This window comes from Eriocheir sinensis, chromosome 3 (assembly GCF_024679095.1).
Source record: "Eriocheir sinensis breed Jianghai 21 chromosome 3, ASM2467909v1, whole genome shotgun sequence".
NCBI lineage: Eukaryota > Metazoa > Arthropoda > Malacostraca > Decapoda > Varunidae > Eriocheir > Eriocheir sinensis.
The window spans coordinates 21,384,422-21,402,211 of NC_066511.1; the positions used below are offsets into that span (position 1 = coordinate 21,384,422).

The following is a 17,790-nucleotide window of genomic DNA, read 5'->3' on the forward strand; positions in this document are numbered from 1 at the left end:
TATGAAAAACTGAGAAACGAAATGGAACATTAATTCTGAAAGCATATAAGAGCTTATCCATCATATCCTGAACACAAGTTATGCACAACTTATACATTATTATGACAGTTAAAATTAAAAAAGGTCAGTGTCAAGACAGAGAGAAAGCGGCGGGTGGCATGGTGGTGGCAACCCATAGTGGCTCGTGTGCACGCTGCCATTTGAAACAACGGTATCTAAATGCTATCTATCGCTGGCCACTGAGGCCTGCCACAGTGGCGTGGTCGGAAAAATGGCTCCGCCCGCCACAACTCGCCACTGTTTTGTGGCGACCACAAAAAAAGTGGCCCATGTGCATGCACCCATAGATATGTGTGTGTTCTATTTTGACCATTATATTGTGGCGGCCACTGACCACTAAAAAGTGGCTCGTGGAATCCAGCCTCCAGGTAGCAAAAGGCAAGTCGCAAGTGAGATGCGACGTGTACTTTCAGACTAAAGTAACAAGTGACATTGTGGTGCGTGTATGGTTTCCCTGTTCAGTCAAAGTCAGTTCACAACTTTACAAGATGTCATTAAAGTATGATGCCGATTTATATGATTGGGAGTTTTCAGAGGTTTTAGTTGTTAAATGTTTCCAGTAGGTATAGGTCTACGTCTTTTTGCCCACAGAGGCTAAAGTACAGTATGCTTTCAATCATAATAAATTTCCTGTTTCTATGGGGCCTACCTCAGTTATACGTCAATACAATAAATTATACAATTTAAAATTATTTTTTTATCATTTTCGTTGTTTAACTTCGTAAACGAGAGAAAGAAAGCTGTCTCTTTATAACCGACTTTGCACGAAGACTGCAAAACAGTTGAGCTTTCGAAAAAAAATATATATGCTCATACTGCAGCATTTACGGATTACGCTTTTACCTGCTTTGGTTGGATGAATCTCTCCTCCTCAAAGATTTATCTCCTAGTATCACTTGGGGAAACGGGCCCTTGTCCTCAGACGGCAAAAACGCTCCCTCCCTGCGCGGGCCTATTGGCGGCCCGTAGCAGGATGCCGACAGACCGACTCTATCGGCGATCGAAATCTAACCGACCGAGTCGGTCTGTCGACGAGGACTGGCGCGTCTCTCGGATGAATCTCACCTTCGACGAAATTTATCCGGAAAAACAAATGGTCGTTTAGCTTCCCAACGAAGGATCTCTGTGGGTTTCTGTGACGCTTCACCGGGTCTCTGTTTCAGCTGTCCTTTCTCATCGCATTCAAGAGATTTTTGGAGATTTCTCACCGTACCAACCCTTGGCTGTGTGCCTCTCTGCAGCAACAGGGGTGGACATAGGAGACGCTCAAAATAGAAAGGGCGAACTAGCCACCAAAAGAAAACGGGATTTTAGGTACAACCATAAGCGCTCTTATTTTTATGTCAAGAAGTGATGAATTCGTCTCTTTGATAAGAGCAGATAAAGAAGGCAAGTGTATCTGACTTGCCCGGCCCTGGCACCGGGTTGTGAGTTTAGAAATTGAGTTTCAGAGTCATTACGTGGATACCCATCAAATCAGTTTCTTTGTGTTTCGACTCGCGAAACAACGCATAAATGGATCCACTACTGTGACATCTGGGCTAACTCAGTGACCTTCCTCAGGTTTCCCCTTTCCCCATTTATCGACCGGATAAACAGCCGGGTGGGCTGTGCCAAGATTTTGGGCTGTGCACTGACGGGATTCGAATCCAGCCCAGGTCCGCAAATTCGTTGCTAGGCGTGCACTTCACCAAAGAAACGCTACGTATATGGGGAAAACTTAACTCATAAATGGTTACAGTGCTAGCCACCAGTGTAGTGGAAGGCATTTCTTATTCTCAAAGCACAAAGTTGATTTACGTATTCCATATATATATATATATATATATATATATATATATATATATATATATATATATATATATATATATACGTATATATATATATATATTTTTTTTTTTTTCCAACGATATGCCGCTGATTCAAACCCGGGTCCCCAGAACGGAAGGTTGACGGTCCAGCGTCGACACAAAGGGTAAGCCCGAGGCTTATGGTCTTCTGGGAGCCTATATCCGCGTCTCAGGTCATTACACACTTCTTAACAATAGGAGAGTAACCTGGTTTTTTTCCCCATTCTTTTTAAATGATAAAAAAAAAAAAATCCCAGGTACTCATAAAACTTCCCCTTCAATCCACAGTCCTTACCAAGCGGCGTCGGACGGTACTGTCCATCGCGGAAAAAGCTGATCTGATACGGCGGATGCACGAAGGAGAGTCCCAGAAGCAGCTGGCATTGGAGTATGGTATCGGCACCTCTACCGTCTCGGACCTAAAGAAACATGAAGTTGAGATCCTGCGACACGTGGAAGCGAACGGTGAATTCGTCGCCAGGAATAGGAGAAAACTTGAGTCTGGGGCAAAAGCAGATGTCGAGGAGGCCATCTTGGAATGGCTGTATAAAGTAAGGAAATTACCTTTCTCATTTTACAAAGTTTTTTTCTTGTAATACGCACCTGTATGAGAGTAGGGAATGCATGACATATATTCTTATTAGTGGAACTTTTGCTGTAATAGCTACAGCATTTTATCATTTTTACAACATAGACTTAGACCAAATAAGGAAGGGAAATGCCTGCGTTTCTAAATACTCATAAATAGTGAGACAGTATTATTTATATAAGAGCTAAATTCAGTGCAAAGATATTAATCGAATGCCCCTCTTTAAGTCAGTCAACTGTAAAGAGGGTAGGTCTTGCATGGGCGTGTGTTAGATCAGACTAAATAGACTTCGGTGGGGACCGGGTGGCTCGCAATAATTCACACAATCGCAAGGTTGCGAGTTTGATCGGTGAGAGGTAGCACTATTGTAACCCTAATAAAGCTATATGGTCTTAGCCACCTAGCTCGAGGGTATTCTTTAATCACCTCACAATATACTGCAGTGGTTACAGAAAACATGTGAGTGACATCATATTACGCTAAGGTAGCATATGCGTCGCATAACCTATTAATGTAATGACCCCTCCCGACGCAGAAAGACACACACACACACACAAAAAAAAAAAAAAAAACGCTTGGCCGTGGGGTACCTTTGGTGATCGAATGATTGGAGTAGTGGCCTCCCATCTTATTGGTCGGGGTTCGATTCCTGGCCATGGAAAAGTTTATCCTCCTCCCTTAGCTTAGATGAAATTTCTCTTGTGTTTCAAAATGAGCAGAAAGCTCGTATCAGACTGGTAATTGACGGTGGTGTCCTGTAATCCTGTGATTGATGGTATTAGTGTTATTGCCCATGGGGTACAGTGACAGAGTACATTTTCGGTGAAGGTATTAAGGCTAAACTTAAGTAAAAACTCAAAGAGAGTTAATTTAAGTTGGGAAGGGACAGCCCGAAACAGAGAGCGACCAAAAACCACCTGTCCAAAGCCTTGGCTTCCCATCTTGCCGGTTGCGTTTCGATTCCCAACCATGGAAAAAAGAAAATTCCCACCTGAGACTCTCATGTGTTAGAATGAGCAGGAACTTGCTACTACTACTAAGGCTAATAATTCGCTCTTCCATTCAGCTTATTTTCGGGAAATGTGTTACGTGTGAAATACAGTTAGATTTAGCTATGAGAGAGAGAGAGAGAGAGAGAGAGAGTAGGGTAGGGTAGAGACAAATATGGATAAACACTATGTCCAACCAAATTGTCGAGTCCGTTTGGGCGGAGGCTCCCGCGGGTCCATTTTTCCCCTCTTCTCTGCCACACAGTCCCAACACCTATCTCTTCCTCTCATATGTTAGCTATAGGTAACATATGAGAGGAAAAAAATAGGTGTTGGGACTGTGTGGCAGAGCAGAGGGGAGAAATGGACCCGCAGGAGCCTCCGCCCAAACGGACTTGACAATTTGGTTGGACATAGTGTTTATCCATATTTCTCTCTCTCTCTCTCTCTCTCTCTCTCTCTCTCTCTCATAGGTAAATCTAACTGTATTTCACACGTAACACATTTCCCGAAAATAAGCTGAATGGAAGAGCGAGTTATTAGCCTTAGTAATAGTAGTCTCATGGATTAAACCTCTGCATACCATTATTGTAAACACATCCCTCTTAGTGTTTGACGTATGGTGACTATTGTCATGGCGAACGCTCATTGACAGAGGCGGTCAGCAAGTCCGGCAGAAACTATGCTTAATCAAGCAGAATGAACATGTATCAGAATTAGAATTAGAATTTTCATTGTTACACTTTAATTGATGGCTCACAGAATTTTCAACCGCCAGGAGGTCAGCAGGGGACGGGATGTGTCCTCAGCGGAGGTGATGGCGCGGGCTCGCCAAGAACATCATCGACTGCGAGGTACTACAGAATTTCGCGCTAGTACTGGCTGGCTGGAGAGGTTCAAACGACGGTACAACATACGGGCCTTCAAGCCGGGTCAGGAGGGCAGCTGGCAACGCACTGTTCCAAGGCCTATGTTTGGAGAGAGTTCTAATACAAGAGGTAGGCGGGGAGGACGATCTGCTTACACCATGCCCACCAAAGTACGTTCGCATGATTCGTCGGATCAACCTTTCGATGGTTCATCTCCACCTTTGCTCAAATCTGAAGTTGAAAGTTCAGAGGAAAGTAAATATCTGGAGTATAAGATTGATGAGCAGTTATATGGAGACAATGAATGCACCTTTCAGCCTGTAGTAAGGCTTGAAGAAGGACATTTTGCTTTCAACATACCCCCTGTTGAGGAAATTCCTTCAGCCAGCGAGGCTGCTACTTTCCTTTCCAAGGCACTGGTTTGGGCGGCCGCCCAGCAAGACACTACTTCTCAAGAACTGTACGTCATTAAAGAACTGCAGACTAAGGCAGCAATGAGAAGCGTTGGAGAAAGTCCACATTGACAGAGAAAAAAGTGCACTAGCTACTAGACACCATATTCATGGTGTCTGATCCAAAGACTGTTGCCTTAGTTGTAAACGTAAGTTCCTCTTCTTTCTTGAACTAACTTCTATATTTTTAACTGTTTAGAACCGTTGCTCTTCGGTGTTTAAAAAGTGGTGTGTATTTTTTTACATTTATTCAGTATTCAATGAAACGTTTTATACATGCAATAAGAATATTAGATAAAGAATGTTCAAGTTTGTAAATGTTTAAAAAATCTGAGCATTATTTTAATTGCATGTGGCTTGTGAATACTGATTTCCCGTGTTGAGTGGTCAGATAGTAAGCATTGTACGAAATAAATATGATGAACAAAACCAATATTTCAGTTTTCATAATGACGTGCAACAGTTCGGTTTTGTCCGTTATTCGACTTAATATTTACAACTTTTAATACACACACACACACACAGGCCGAGATTTTTTTCCGCTGACAAGGAGCGGTTGCTGTCCCCCCTTGAGCAAGGGGTGTGTACCTCCATGGTATGGGATGTGTGGTGTGTGAAGGTCATCAGTACTCAGAGATCTACTATAATGAGCTTGGTCTAATCGGGGGGGCACTTCCTTGCGATGACGAGTCCAACTCGTGATCAGGCCGTGGTGAATTACACACACACACACACACACACACACACACACACACACACACACACACACACACACACACACACACACATTACAGAGAGAGAGAGAGAGAGATACAAAACTTTTTCCATTTTTCTTGAGAGAGAGAGAGAGAGAGAGAGAGAGAGAGAGAGAGAGAGAGAGAGAGAGAGAGAGAGAGAGAAATATATTAATTTACAACTCATTATTTTATTAACTTGAGATGCATTAGAAAGTAGAATTTGTCTTCACCATTTTACGTGCCAAAGAAAGATGAAAAATGGGAAGATTGGCGTAAGAAATCTCTCTCTCTCTCTCTCTCTCTCTCTCTCTCTCTCTCTCTGGGCCTTTTTATTAATTAATCTATCTATTCACTGATGTTTAAATAAAATTGTTTCATTTTTCCTTGTTACCAGCGGGCCCTCCTTTTTTTCACCTTTCTTTGATATTGCCATTATTATTTTTTATTACTGTTGTTATTAAAAGTATTATTACTACTGGTGATGATGGTGCTGTTGCTGTTCTTACTGTTAGTATTGCTGGTGCTGCTGTTGGGGTTTTGTTGCAGGTTAACGTTCTAAAGTACATAGTGTGGTTGTACTTAGGCAGGTGGTGGCAGAGTGATTAACACAAGGAAGTGACGATCAAACCCTGTCTATCCTCGACAATCATCAGATGGTGAAGATTTACATATATACTATCCGGGGATTATGTCCTCCCAACCCACGATTCGTAGTCATCCCAACAATCAGCCTGCGAGACATCACATCCCTAATCAAATAAATAAAAATATATATGGATCTGGTATCCATTCCGTTAACTCACCATTACATTTAACCTGTGTTCTTGCTTCGTGCATATCCTGGACCGTCTTCACATCAAGTACTACTTTTCCGGCATGCTTTTCTCATGCACCGACACGCTTCTTGACGTGGCACTCTCACACGTCTTACCTAGGTCTGTCAATAATGTGCAGTCCCTTCTGTTTTTCCAGTTGTTTTATTTCATCATCTGCCTAAACACAAACACTACATTTGTTGTCCCATTCCCGTCACCTTCGTCTTTCAACCTCTATCGCTTGCTTTTCATTGAAACCTACATGTACAGGGTTATTATTATTATTATTATCTACTTTCTTAATCTCCCATTCCATTGTCACTAGCCTATGCTATGTCGCGACACTTTCTCCATTCATAATCTTTTTCTTTATCAGCTAAAATCTCCTACACACGAGAAAGTAAATTTGATTTTTTTCTTTCTCCACTCTTATAGGTTATAAACTGACTCACTTTCTTCGCAAACCACATAATGATGATCACCAAATCCAACGTCACATTGCAATCCAGAGTCCTCTCTCCATCACTCCTCTCCTACACACCCCAATCTCCGTGGCTCACTCGATCGCCTCTACACTCTTTCCTTCATGCCTTTAAGGTCTCTTCCTGTCATCAGTCTTTCTTCTACCGGTATTTTCTCGAGTTCCAGGTCATTCTTTCCAAAAGGCTACTTTCCTCTAATTAACACAGTTCACATAGGGTACATACGCATTCACCATTTACCGTTTACCATTTTTCCTTCCAGGCACTATACTATATTACTTCTTTTTACGTTTAGTACGATTAGTTTTTGGTGTTTGGATGGCATTACTCTCTCTCCATTTCACCTATTCTTGTTTGCTTCATTATAGAACACCTTGCAACCACCTTCCAGCTATTTTGCTTTGTTCCCTACCATCTTATGTATGTACGGTGCAAGCGCAATACGCTCACGCTCATCTCCATGAAATCCTGTAACTCCCTTCCATTTCCAGTCATTGTCCCTATGTTTGCACGTCTTAACTCTTCTACCTTTTAGGGCAAACCTTTTCAGTCTTGTGCGTTTGTCACACGGAGAAGGGGAGGTTCCTGTGTGTCGCCTACCGATAATATCGTGCCCTAACATTTCCCGGGAGTAAACCTCTGTTTTCTGTCATGTTGTTTTACTTGAGTTTTACGACCTGATGCCCTTTCTGACACCAACCCTCCCCATTTACCCGGGCTTGAAACAGGCATTGAGTTGGGCTAGATTGCTCTCCACCCCACCGTGGATGGGTTGATGATGATGATAATTGTATTAATAATGATAATAATAATAATAATAATAATAATAATAATAATAATAATAATAATAATAATAATAATGGTAATAATAATAATAGTAATTATGATGATAATGGTGATGATGATAATAATAATAATAATAATAATAGTAATAAAGATAAAGATAATGTAATTAATAAAAAAAATAATGAGAATAAAAAAGAACACAGAGTTATTGAATAATTTTGGCAGTTTATTGTCTTCAGTTTAGAGTAGCTAATGTTTCCATCTTCAGTGTAGTTATTCTCCGGAAAAAATTCTTGCGGCCTCTGGTTTCTTAAGATATACACAACATATTCATAATTTATAATGTATGATATAATTCTATAATACAAGTGTGATAAAATATTAATTAGGAAATTCGTGAAAAATTATTTACTTGTAAATACATTATAAGCCATAAAAATGGGACTGTCAACCTCTGGTCTGGATTGGCTTGCAGACATGTTCACCGAGACACCTGTCAAAGCAGCACTTGTCGGCGCCGTAGCAGGACCCGTCGTTGGAGCATGTTTTGGGTGGTTCGAAGAAGCCCCTAGTAGGAGGACACACAGGGCGCACGGGAGGGCACTTTCCGGGCTTCAGACCCACTTTACTTGGGATTTCCCGTTCATCTTCGCAGCAGTACGTCTGGTTTTCAGGTGTCTTGCACCAGTATCGACAGGTCGCGTGACATCCTCCGCCATAGAGCGTCACCACGAGGAGCAGCAGCAGCAGTGGCCTCATCATCTGCACAATACAACATCGTTCATAACTATAAACTTTGCATTAGGACACACACACACACACACACACACACACACATCCTACTGGAACCATTGCTCTTTACGAGTGATGGTCCTACGTCCTGTTGTCGTCCAGAAATTCCTCATAGCCTCAAAAATATTGTTGTTTTCACCATGTTGAAATTCATTATTGTTTTCAAACCAAAAAGGTCCAATGACATTTTTTGAGGTGGCCAGCCATGATATGCATTTTGTTGAATGCACTGGACGCTGAGGAGAATCCTCTAATGGTGTTGCGCGCCAGAATTTTCTTTTTTTCTTTTTTCGGTTGACATGGCCTGGGAGAAAAAGAAAAAAAAGGCCTCGTTGAAGAACCACAAATCATCTAGAAAGTCAGGATTCACTTCAACTTTGTCACAAACCCATAGATACATGACAATCCTTTTCTCTATATCACCCGCGAGAGCTGTTCAATCTAAATTATCTAAGGATACAACTGAAGGTCCTTGAATATACTTTATCTCTAGAATTCCCTGAGAATCCTTCGTTCCCGACTGCATCGTCAGATTGATTTCTTAGGGCTTCGACCGACAGAGACCCTGGCAACATTAACATTCCTTGCTACTCTCACACTTTTACGGGTTGCATTAATTCTGGGTCACTCTTGAGTCTAGATCAGTAATTATTAGTGTAATTCCGGGGTTGCCTAATCTCTAAAATGTAAAGCTTCTTATTGATAGAACAAGAAAACACAGAGTAAGGCCGCCTTTACACGAGAGGTTATTTTTCCAGCGCGGTAGTATGGCCGCGCGGGTGTGTGTCTATGAGGCATGACTTCACACGAGCGTTTTTTTCACGCGCGGTTCGTCTGCAGCAATGCAAAGAATACTTGTCAGTTTGTCGGTGTTTGCTCGAGATGGAGGACGTAAAGAAGAGTGATATATGTGTATATAATGAACAGGGTGTTAATAAAGAAGAGACTACGTAAATGGTGGACCCCTCCAATAAACAGCTCTTGGCTCCTTCAAGGAGCATTCTACACATTACATTCTGACCTGAGAGCTGATAAAGAAAAAAAAAAAATATTTTCGCATGTCATCTACAACTGAGGAACGTGTGAGCAAACAACCTCTGCCACAGATTAACCACGACTGCCGCTCGGGGAAAGTCTAGCGTCTAGACTTCTAGAGTATTCTGAACCGCCTGGAGCCGCGCGGGTTGGCAGTGCACACGGCCGGTAAATCATTGCCGCGCGGAAATTAAGCCGCGCGGCCAGCGTGTCAAGGGTCTTATTGAATTTCATCGATTTCTAAACCGCGCGGGAAAAAAACGCTCATGTGAAGCGGGCCTAAGAATATTACCATTGTTCATTAGTTTGCCCTTTGGGGCATTAGAATAAGTTGCAGCATTTCATACTCAACTCAAATTGTTAATAATAACACATTAGAAAAATAATCAGCTACTGTAGCTGCTTTATTTGACGAGTTATCTATCGCTGCTCTCAAGATGATCATTCTGCAGCGGGTCTATCTCACTGCCGATGCAGTTCACGAAACGTAACAATGTTCAGGTGTTCAGAGATTAATTTAACATCATCATGAAGCAGGAGTCTATTCTGGTGGTCAGTTTTCCTCGCCCACTCTACGATTCCTCTCCTGGGTGTTCCACCGAGCAAGTTTCCATGCAGGCCCTCTTTCGATTGTAACACTGCAGGATCCACAGACTTGCTATTTATTAAACTCGATTATTTAGTTCATATTACTCACATAGTCATCATGGTATGTTTACATTATCAATTTATCGTCATTACTGCATCATATAATGTTGATAAAATGTATTGGAGCTATGTTTAGTATGTAGGGGAAACAGTGGCTGAGTGGTCAGCGCGTGGTCGCTGTGTCCTGGAGAACACTATATTCTGGTTCAAGTCCCCCGTCGCTACATGTAAGCTGACAATTTTCAGTCATCGTCGAGTGGCCGAAGACAACCCAAATGCTGTCCTGATTAATACCTGTCAACCCGGAAACTAACGAAACTAATGAGAATCAAGACGACCTGCGGTATACATAAAGAAGCAAGCGTAATACTTGCCAGCGCCACTAACAGACTGGGGGCGACCAACACGCCCCATCAGGAAAGCCTGCCGGCGCTATGGGCCGAACGTAAAACGTATATTTTATAATTGTAAATGCATATTTTTTTCAAAGGTTCTTGATCACGTGTGACCATAATTGGATATGCATAATATATCATATTTCAGTGGTCGTATGAATGATCTTTTCACCCCCCGGATATAATGATCATCACCTTGTGGCAGCCACTGATTATAGGAGTGCTTTGATAGATTATCCTTTACATTGTCGTTTAGTATACGTAATAATATTCCTACGTACAAGAAAATCTTAGAATTTCATGACATGCAATTAAAGCTTCTTTGAAATTAAATATCATTAGGTTAGGATAAGATCCTTTCTGCTCTGGAAGAATATGTATTATAGTAGTCAACAGAGGAAACGCTAACCAACCTTTGAAAATGAGTAAGTTGAAAGGTGTGTTCAGTGGTCGATCTCTTGCTGCAAGAAGACTTGGCCAGTTCCTCTTCCTGCCTCAGCCTTATATTCTCGCGGCCGGGTTCTTCCCACCTTGTTTTTTTAAAGATATTAAGTTGCCAGGTGTCAGTTTGTTAGATTATAGAATTTACGTAGTTGAGACGCACTGTATGCCGACCATGGCTGTTTATTTAGAAGTTCATACTCGTAACATTTTAATTTGTCACACAACAATAAAGATGAGCTTGTGAGTTTAGTCTACGCTGTAAAAAATATATTTCCATATTAGTTTAAAAATATACTTAATGTGGGCATCCTTCATGAAATTGATCTTTTTAGGCTGTAAAGTTGTACAACATTGACAGACCAACGAACCGTGCATGAAATGTTTTGTTGGACCTTTCCTTGCGCTGCTCCAAAGGTCAGTCGCTCAAGGGAAGAAGAGTAAGCAGAAAAGTCGTCGTGGAAAGCAGAGAAAGCAGAGAAAGTAAGAAGCCTACTGACGGAAGCAACCAGGGAACAGTTTTCGGCATGGGAAACTACGTGGAGGGGCAGCCCAACACTCACCTGGGATTCCCCCACCTCAGGTAAAATAAGAATATAAGAACATAAGTTCGTCTCCTCAGGTACACGGAGCGACGCCTCCATTACTACCTCAGCACCTCGCCTGTTGTTGTTGTTGTTGTTGTTGTTGTTGTTGTCGTCATTATTATTATTATTATTATTATTATTATTATTATTATTATTATTAATAATGATTGGATGAAATTCGACACGGTACCGTGACTTTCGTCGACTGCCTATTGCGATCCGTCCCATCTAAGTTTTTTTTTTTTTTAAGTAAATGATGACGTATGTTTTGAATTTAAGAATTGCTTGAAATATGAAAGTTTCTTCCTGCACCCCTAATATGTCAGTAAATGTGATAAAAGACATATAGCCTGTATCCCTTGTATGTCGGTATATATGACAAAAAGAGATAACCTACACCTCTTGTATGTCAGTAAATGTGATAAATGTGATAACCTGCACCCCATGTATGTATGTATGCAAGAGTTAACCAGCATCTTCACTCTTTCATCCCTCACGCTGATAAACTCTGGAACAATCTTCCTTCATCTGTATTTCCTCCTGCCTACGACTTGAACTCTTTCAAGAGGAGGGTATCAGGACACCTCTCCTCCCGAATTTGACCTTGCATTTGGCCACCTCTTCTGATTCTTTTATGGGAGCAGCGATTAGAGGGCTTTTTTTATTATTGTTTTTTTTTTTGTGCCCTTGAGCTGCCTCCTTTGTTGTAAAAAATAAATAAATAAATAAATGTGATAAATGTGATAACCTGAGCCCCTTGTATGTCAGTAAATGTGATAAAAATGATAACCTGCACTACTTGTATGTCGGTTAATGTGATAAAAGAGATAACCTGCACCCCTTGTATGTTAGTAGGTAATTGTGATAAAAGAGACAACCTGCACCCCTTGTATGTCAGTAATTGTGATAAAAGAGATAACCTACACCTCTTGTATGCCTTGCTGCCATCTTGCCTGGACAAACTACGATATCAACACTCTGTAAACATCGGGTTCCGCGCATGCGCAGATCAGGATGGGATGTCTTAGGATACGTGTATTGCGTGGGTAGGCGGTGGCCGAACTGGTAGCGTACTGGACCCACATTCGCCGCGTGATGGACGACGCGGGTTCGAATCCTCACGCTACCACTCGGATTTTTCAGTCACCGCCGAGTGGCTTAAAACTACCCACATGCTGTCCTGAAGACCACCCATCAACCCGGACTCTAGAGGAAGCCGTCCAAGCGAATCAAGAACGAGTTCCGGGGGGCAGCATGAGCCAACGCAAGATGGCGCCACTATAAACACTCGCCTGCGCCAGAACGGGCTGGGCCGACCATCAGGCCCCACCTGGAAGAAGCCTTGGGCCGACCATCAGGCCCCACCGGGAAGATGCCTACCGGCGCAATAGGCAACAACGTAAAAAAAATAAAAAAATATAAAAAAATGGCAGATGACACCACACCGGGTTGATAGGTGGTCTTCAGGGCAGCATGTGAGTAATCTTAGGCCACTCGGCGGTGACTGAAAAATCCCAGCTGTGCGGCAGTCAAGATTCGTATATATATTACATGTGGCCTATAGCGCCTGTAGGCTATTCCATAGGGGCCTGATGGTCGACCCGAGCCCGTCATGGCGCAGGTAATTGTTTATAGTGGCGCCATTATTTTTGGCTCATGCTGCCCCCCCGGAGCTCATTCTTGATTTCACTTGCACAGCTTCTGTTAGAGTCCGGGTTGATAGGTGGTCTTCAGCAGGACAGCATGTGGATAGTCTTAGGCATGCAGTGAACAAGTTCAGAAGAGCAGTCAGCGTGAAAATATCGATAGAAGATTGAAAGAGAGGCAACATGGCGGCGGAATTTAAGAGGTAGAAGACTATCAGTAAGAGGAGGTCCAGGAGAGCTCTGTGAGTGGAGCCCCCCCCACACGTGAGATGCATACCCCATACGAGGGCGGACAAGGCTCCTGTATATGGATAGCAACTGTGCGAGGGAGAAGAACTGGCGGAGACGATATAGAACACCCAACCTCGAGGAAGCTGATTTAGTGAGAGAGGAGATGTAAAGTTTCCAGTTAAGATTTCGAGCTAAGGGTAGACCGAGGATGTTTAGTGTTGAAGATGGTGGCAGCTGAGTGTTGTCGAAGAATAGGGGATAGGTGTTTGGAAGATGTGTCGAGTTGATAGGTGGAGAAATTGGGTTTTTGAGGCATTGAAGGACACAAGCTTCCTTTTACCCCAATCGGAAATGATAGTAAAGCCTGAGGTTAATTAAGCGTTCCGCAGCATCCAGCCTGGAGTCATGTAATTCCTGTTGAGAGGGTCTTCTGTTGAAAGAAGTTGAATAATGCAGAGTGGAGTCATCTGCATGCCTCCTCCTCTCCCGCGGCCCCGCTGCATTCGACTTTTTACTCTAGCTCATCCCTATACTGTCCAAACCCCTTATGCAAGAGTTAACCAGCATCTTCACTCTTTCATCCCTTACACTGGTAAACTCTAGAACAGCCTTCCTTCGTCTGTATTTCCTCCTGCCTATGACTTGACCTCTTTCAAGAAGAGTGTATCAAGACACCTTTCCACCCGAAATTGACCTCTCTTTTGGCCACTCTACTTCTGTTGTGGGAGCGGTGAGTAGCGGGCTTTTTTTTTTACACTGTTTGTTGCCCTTGAGCCGTCTCCTTAGTTGTAAAAAAAAAATGTGTGTGTGTGTGTTCCGCTTCTTTTTCATCATGGAAATCATCATCGTATATTTTTTTCTTCTTCTTCTTCTTTTCTTCTTCTTCTTCTTCTTCTTCTTCTTCTTCTTCTTCTTCTTATTATTATTATTATTATTATTATTATTATTATTATTATTATTATTATTATTATTTTCCTTCTTTTCTTTTTCTTTTCTTCTTCTTCTTCTTCTTCTTCTTCTTCTTCTTCTTCATCTTCATCTTCTTTTCTTCTTCTTCTTCTTCTTCTTCTTCTTCTTCTTCTTCTTCTTCTTCTTCTTTTCTTTCTTTCTTTCTTTTCTTCTCTCTTTCTTTTGTCTTCTTTCTTTACATTCTTTTCCTGTTTCTCCTTTATCTTCTTTTTAAATAATTTTCACATGTGGGGCAAAAGCATTCGACGCTACACCAGTGAAAGGTGAGCCACATACAGTGGGCCTGGGAACAGGTTATTTGGGTTTTAAATAGAATGAAGAGAGGCGCAGGCATGCTAAAGTGCGCAGGTATGCGGTTTGTGTCTGCATAAGGCGTCATCTGGTGATATCTGGCTTTCTGACCCCCGGCCCATTCTTGAGACTGTTTTTCACCTCCCACCCGTGATCCGCCAGAGCCCTCTTTCTTGCTCATATGACTAGATGAACCAACAACATTTCTCATTTTGTCACTCATCAAGGACAACACGCGTTGATTTAGTCACAATTACGAGATCTACAGTTCATAAGGATCATTTCCCTAGCTGCTTAGCGTCACTGCATGCGACGGAATTTCTTAAAACGTCCTTTTCTCGACAAAATATTGACAAATGGCATCGTTTCACTTTCTTGTCTCTAATGATGACGATGATGTTTTCATACCGGAAAGTTCTTATTTATCGTACAATGATGCTTTAAAATGTTCTGTGGTGCAACACTAACACAACAGTAACCTCGTGAACTCTCGCACCTGACAGGGTTACCCTTAGGAATCTCAAGAAATGGTCACCTGGCAATTAAGAATTACCCTAGACCGAGCAAGAATTTTCCCAAGTCTAGGGAAATTCTTGCGTTTCTTGTTCTAGTAGTGCGTCAGATTTTCAAGAATCCCCCCAAATTCTTGACAAGAATCGGGTGTTCCGCGCAAGCCGCAGCGGAGGAAGGTACGGCCACTTGCTTGCTGGCCGCACCTCTTTAGGCCTTTGGCGATGACCATTTCCAGAGCTTCCTATGGGTAACCCTGCCAGGTGGGAGTGGATATAGAGTTCACGAGGTTACTGTTGTGTTACTGCGGCACCACAGAACATTTTAAAGGATCATTGTAGGATAAGTAAGAACTTTCATTCAGTGACGCTAAGCAGCTTGGGAAACTTTCCTAATGAACTGTAGATCTCGTAATAGTGACTAAATTAACGCGTGTTGTCCTTGAGTGACAAAATGAGAAATAGTGTTGATTCATTTAGTCACATGAGCAAGAAAGATCGCTCTGGCGGATCACGGGTGGGAGGTGAAAAAGTCTCAAGAATGGGGAGGGGGTCAAGATTTACATAGATTTACATAGAAAATCAGACCACACAGACCCCATGGTCCAGACTTGGTGGTCTGTCCTTAAACCTAAGTGATTTTACATTAATCAGAAGACTCCAAAACGTTGCATTTCTACTCTAGTTGATATTAAGTTGAAGGAAGTGACGGTCGAGCTTATTTTTGAAGGAGTCAATCGTGTTACACTGGACCACTGATGATAGGAGCTTATTCCATTCTCGCACTACAACGTTGGTGAAGAAAAATTTGGTGCAGTCTGAATTTACTTGTCTACATCTGAGTTTTACGCCATTGTTCCTCGTGCGCAAAGTGTCATCGATCATAAACAATGTTGATCTGTCTACATTCGTGAAACCATTAAGTATTTTAAAACATTCGATCAGTTTTCCTCGGAGGCGACGTTTCTCAAGAGAGAACATGTTAAGGGTAGAAAGCCTTTCTTCGTAGGATTTGTTGCGCAAGGAAGGGATAATTTTCGTTGCCCGACGCTGAACACCTTCTAATTTAGCAATATCCTTTGCATGGTGGGGAGACCAAACTGTACCGCATATTCCAAGTGGGGTCTGACTAAACTGTTGTAGAGGGAGTATTACATCTTTATTCTTAAATAAAAGTTTCTTTTAATGAAGCCCAACATTCTGTTCGCTTTATTTGCTGCATCGATGCATTGCTGTGAGAATTTGAGGTTTGACGCGATTTTGACCCCAAGTCCTTGACGCATTGAACGCTTTTGAGTTTAACGCCGCGCATTTCGTAATCAAACTTTTTATTCCTCGTTCCAACTTGAAGGACCTGGCACTTGTCTACGTTAAAGGGCATCTCCCATCTATCCGACCAAGCTGAATGTTTGTGCAAATCCTCTTGGAGGCTTTGCCTGTCTTCGTCAGTGAGAACCGAGTTACCAATCTTTGTGTCGTCTGCAAATTTACTAATGCGGTTATTGAGTCCAACATCCACGTCGTTGATGTAAATAATGAAGAGCACTGGGCCAAGAACCGAGCCCTGAGGGACGCCACTAGTGACAGGCGCCCACTCTGAGTTAAATCCGTCAATCACTACTCTTTGTTGTCTGTTGCTCAACCAATTCGCGATCCATTGGTTTACCTGACCGTCAATACCTATTTGCTTTAATTTGTAAAGTAATTTATGATGCGGGACTTTATCAAACGCTTTCTGGAAATCAAGATAGACTACGTCCAGTGATTTGGTTACGTCATAAACAGTGAAGAGGTCGTTATAAAAGGTTAATAGATTTGATAGGCAGGATCTTTTGTTTCGGAAGCCATGTTGTGAGTCCCCAATTAATGAGTGGCTTTCAAGGTAACTCACAATTTTGTCTCTAATTATGCCCTCAAGTAGCTTACCTACAACCGAAGTTAGACTAATGGGCCTGTAATTACCTGGTACTTTTTTGTCTCCTTTCTTAAAAATCGGTGTCACGTTAGCCTTTTTCCAATCTGAAGGGACAATGCCTTGTCGCAAGGACATATTGAATACGGTTGTGAGGGAGGAGAGTATTTCGCTCTTTGTTTCTTTCAGCAGAGTTGGATATACTTTATCAGGTCCAGGACTTTTATTTGTTTTAAGTGATTTGAGGGCTTTAAGGACTTCATCGGGTTTTATTTCAAAGTTAGACAATGCATGCTCGGGATTTACATTAGTACTGGTGTTGGTGGTGATGGTGGGAGGACTGTTATTATTAAACACCGAGGAAAAGTAATTATTTAATAGGTTTGCAACGTGTTGGCTGTCAGTCACTAGTGCACAGAAAGCCAGATTTCACCAGATGACGCCTATCCAATCATATGAGCAAGAAAGAGTGCTTTGGCGAATCACGGGTGGGAGGTGTAAAACAGTCTCAAGAATGGGGCGGGGGGCAAGAAAGCCAGGTATCACCAAATGACACCTTAAATTAAGGAGGTGCGGCCAGCAAAAAAGTGGCCGGACACTGCTCCGCCGCGGCTTGCGCGGAACCCCCGATTCTTGTCAAAAAATAGGGGGGATTCTTGAAAATCTGACGCGCTAGAACCAGAAACGCAAGAATTTCCCTAGATT

At 42.3% G+C, this 17,790-nt stretch overlaps 1 protein-coding gene across 3 annotated transcripts in view; it reads left to right on the top strand.

The window, feature by feature from the left end:
• Positions 1-5,238, top strand: part of LOC127006352 (uncharacterized) — a 10,224-nt gene extending 4,986 nt beyond the window's left edge. For all 3 annotated transcript variants that reach the window (XM_050876210.1, XM_050876198.1, XM_050876187.1), the window contains exons 3-4: positions 2,199-2,461; positions 4,267-5,238. In XM_050876210.1, the coding sequence (XP_050732167.1) occupies positions 2,199-2,461; positions 4,267-4,881 (878 nt within the window). In that variant the 3' untranslated portion in view covers positions 4,882-5,238. The remainder of the gene's footprint in view (positions 1-2,198; positions 2,462-4,266) is intronic.
• Positions 5,239-17,790: the final 12,552 nt, after the last annotated feature.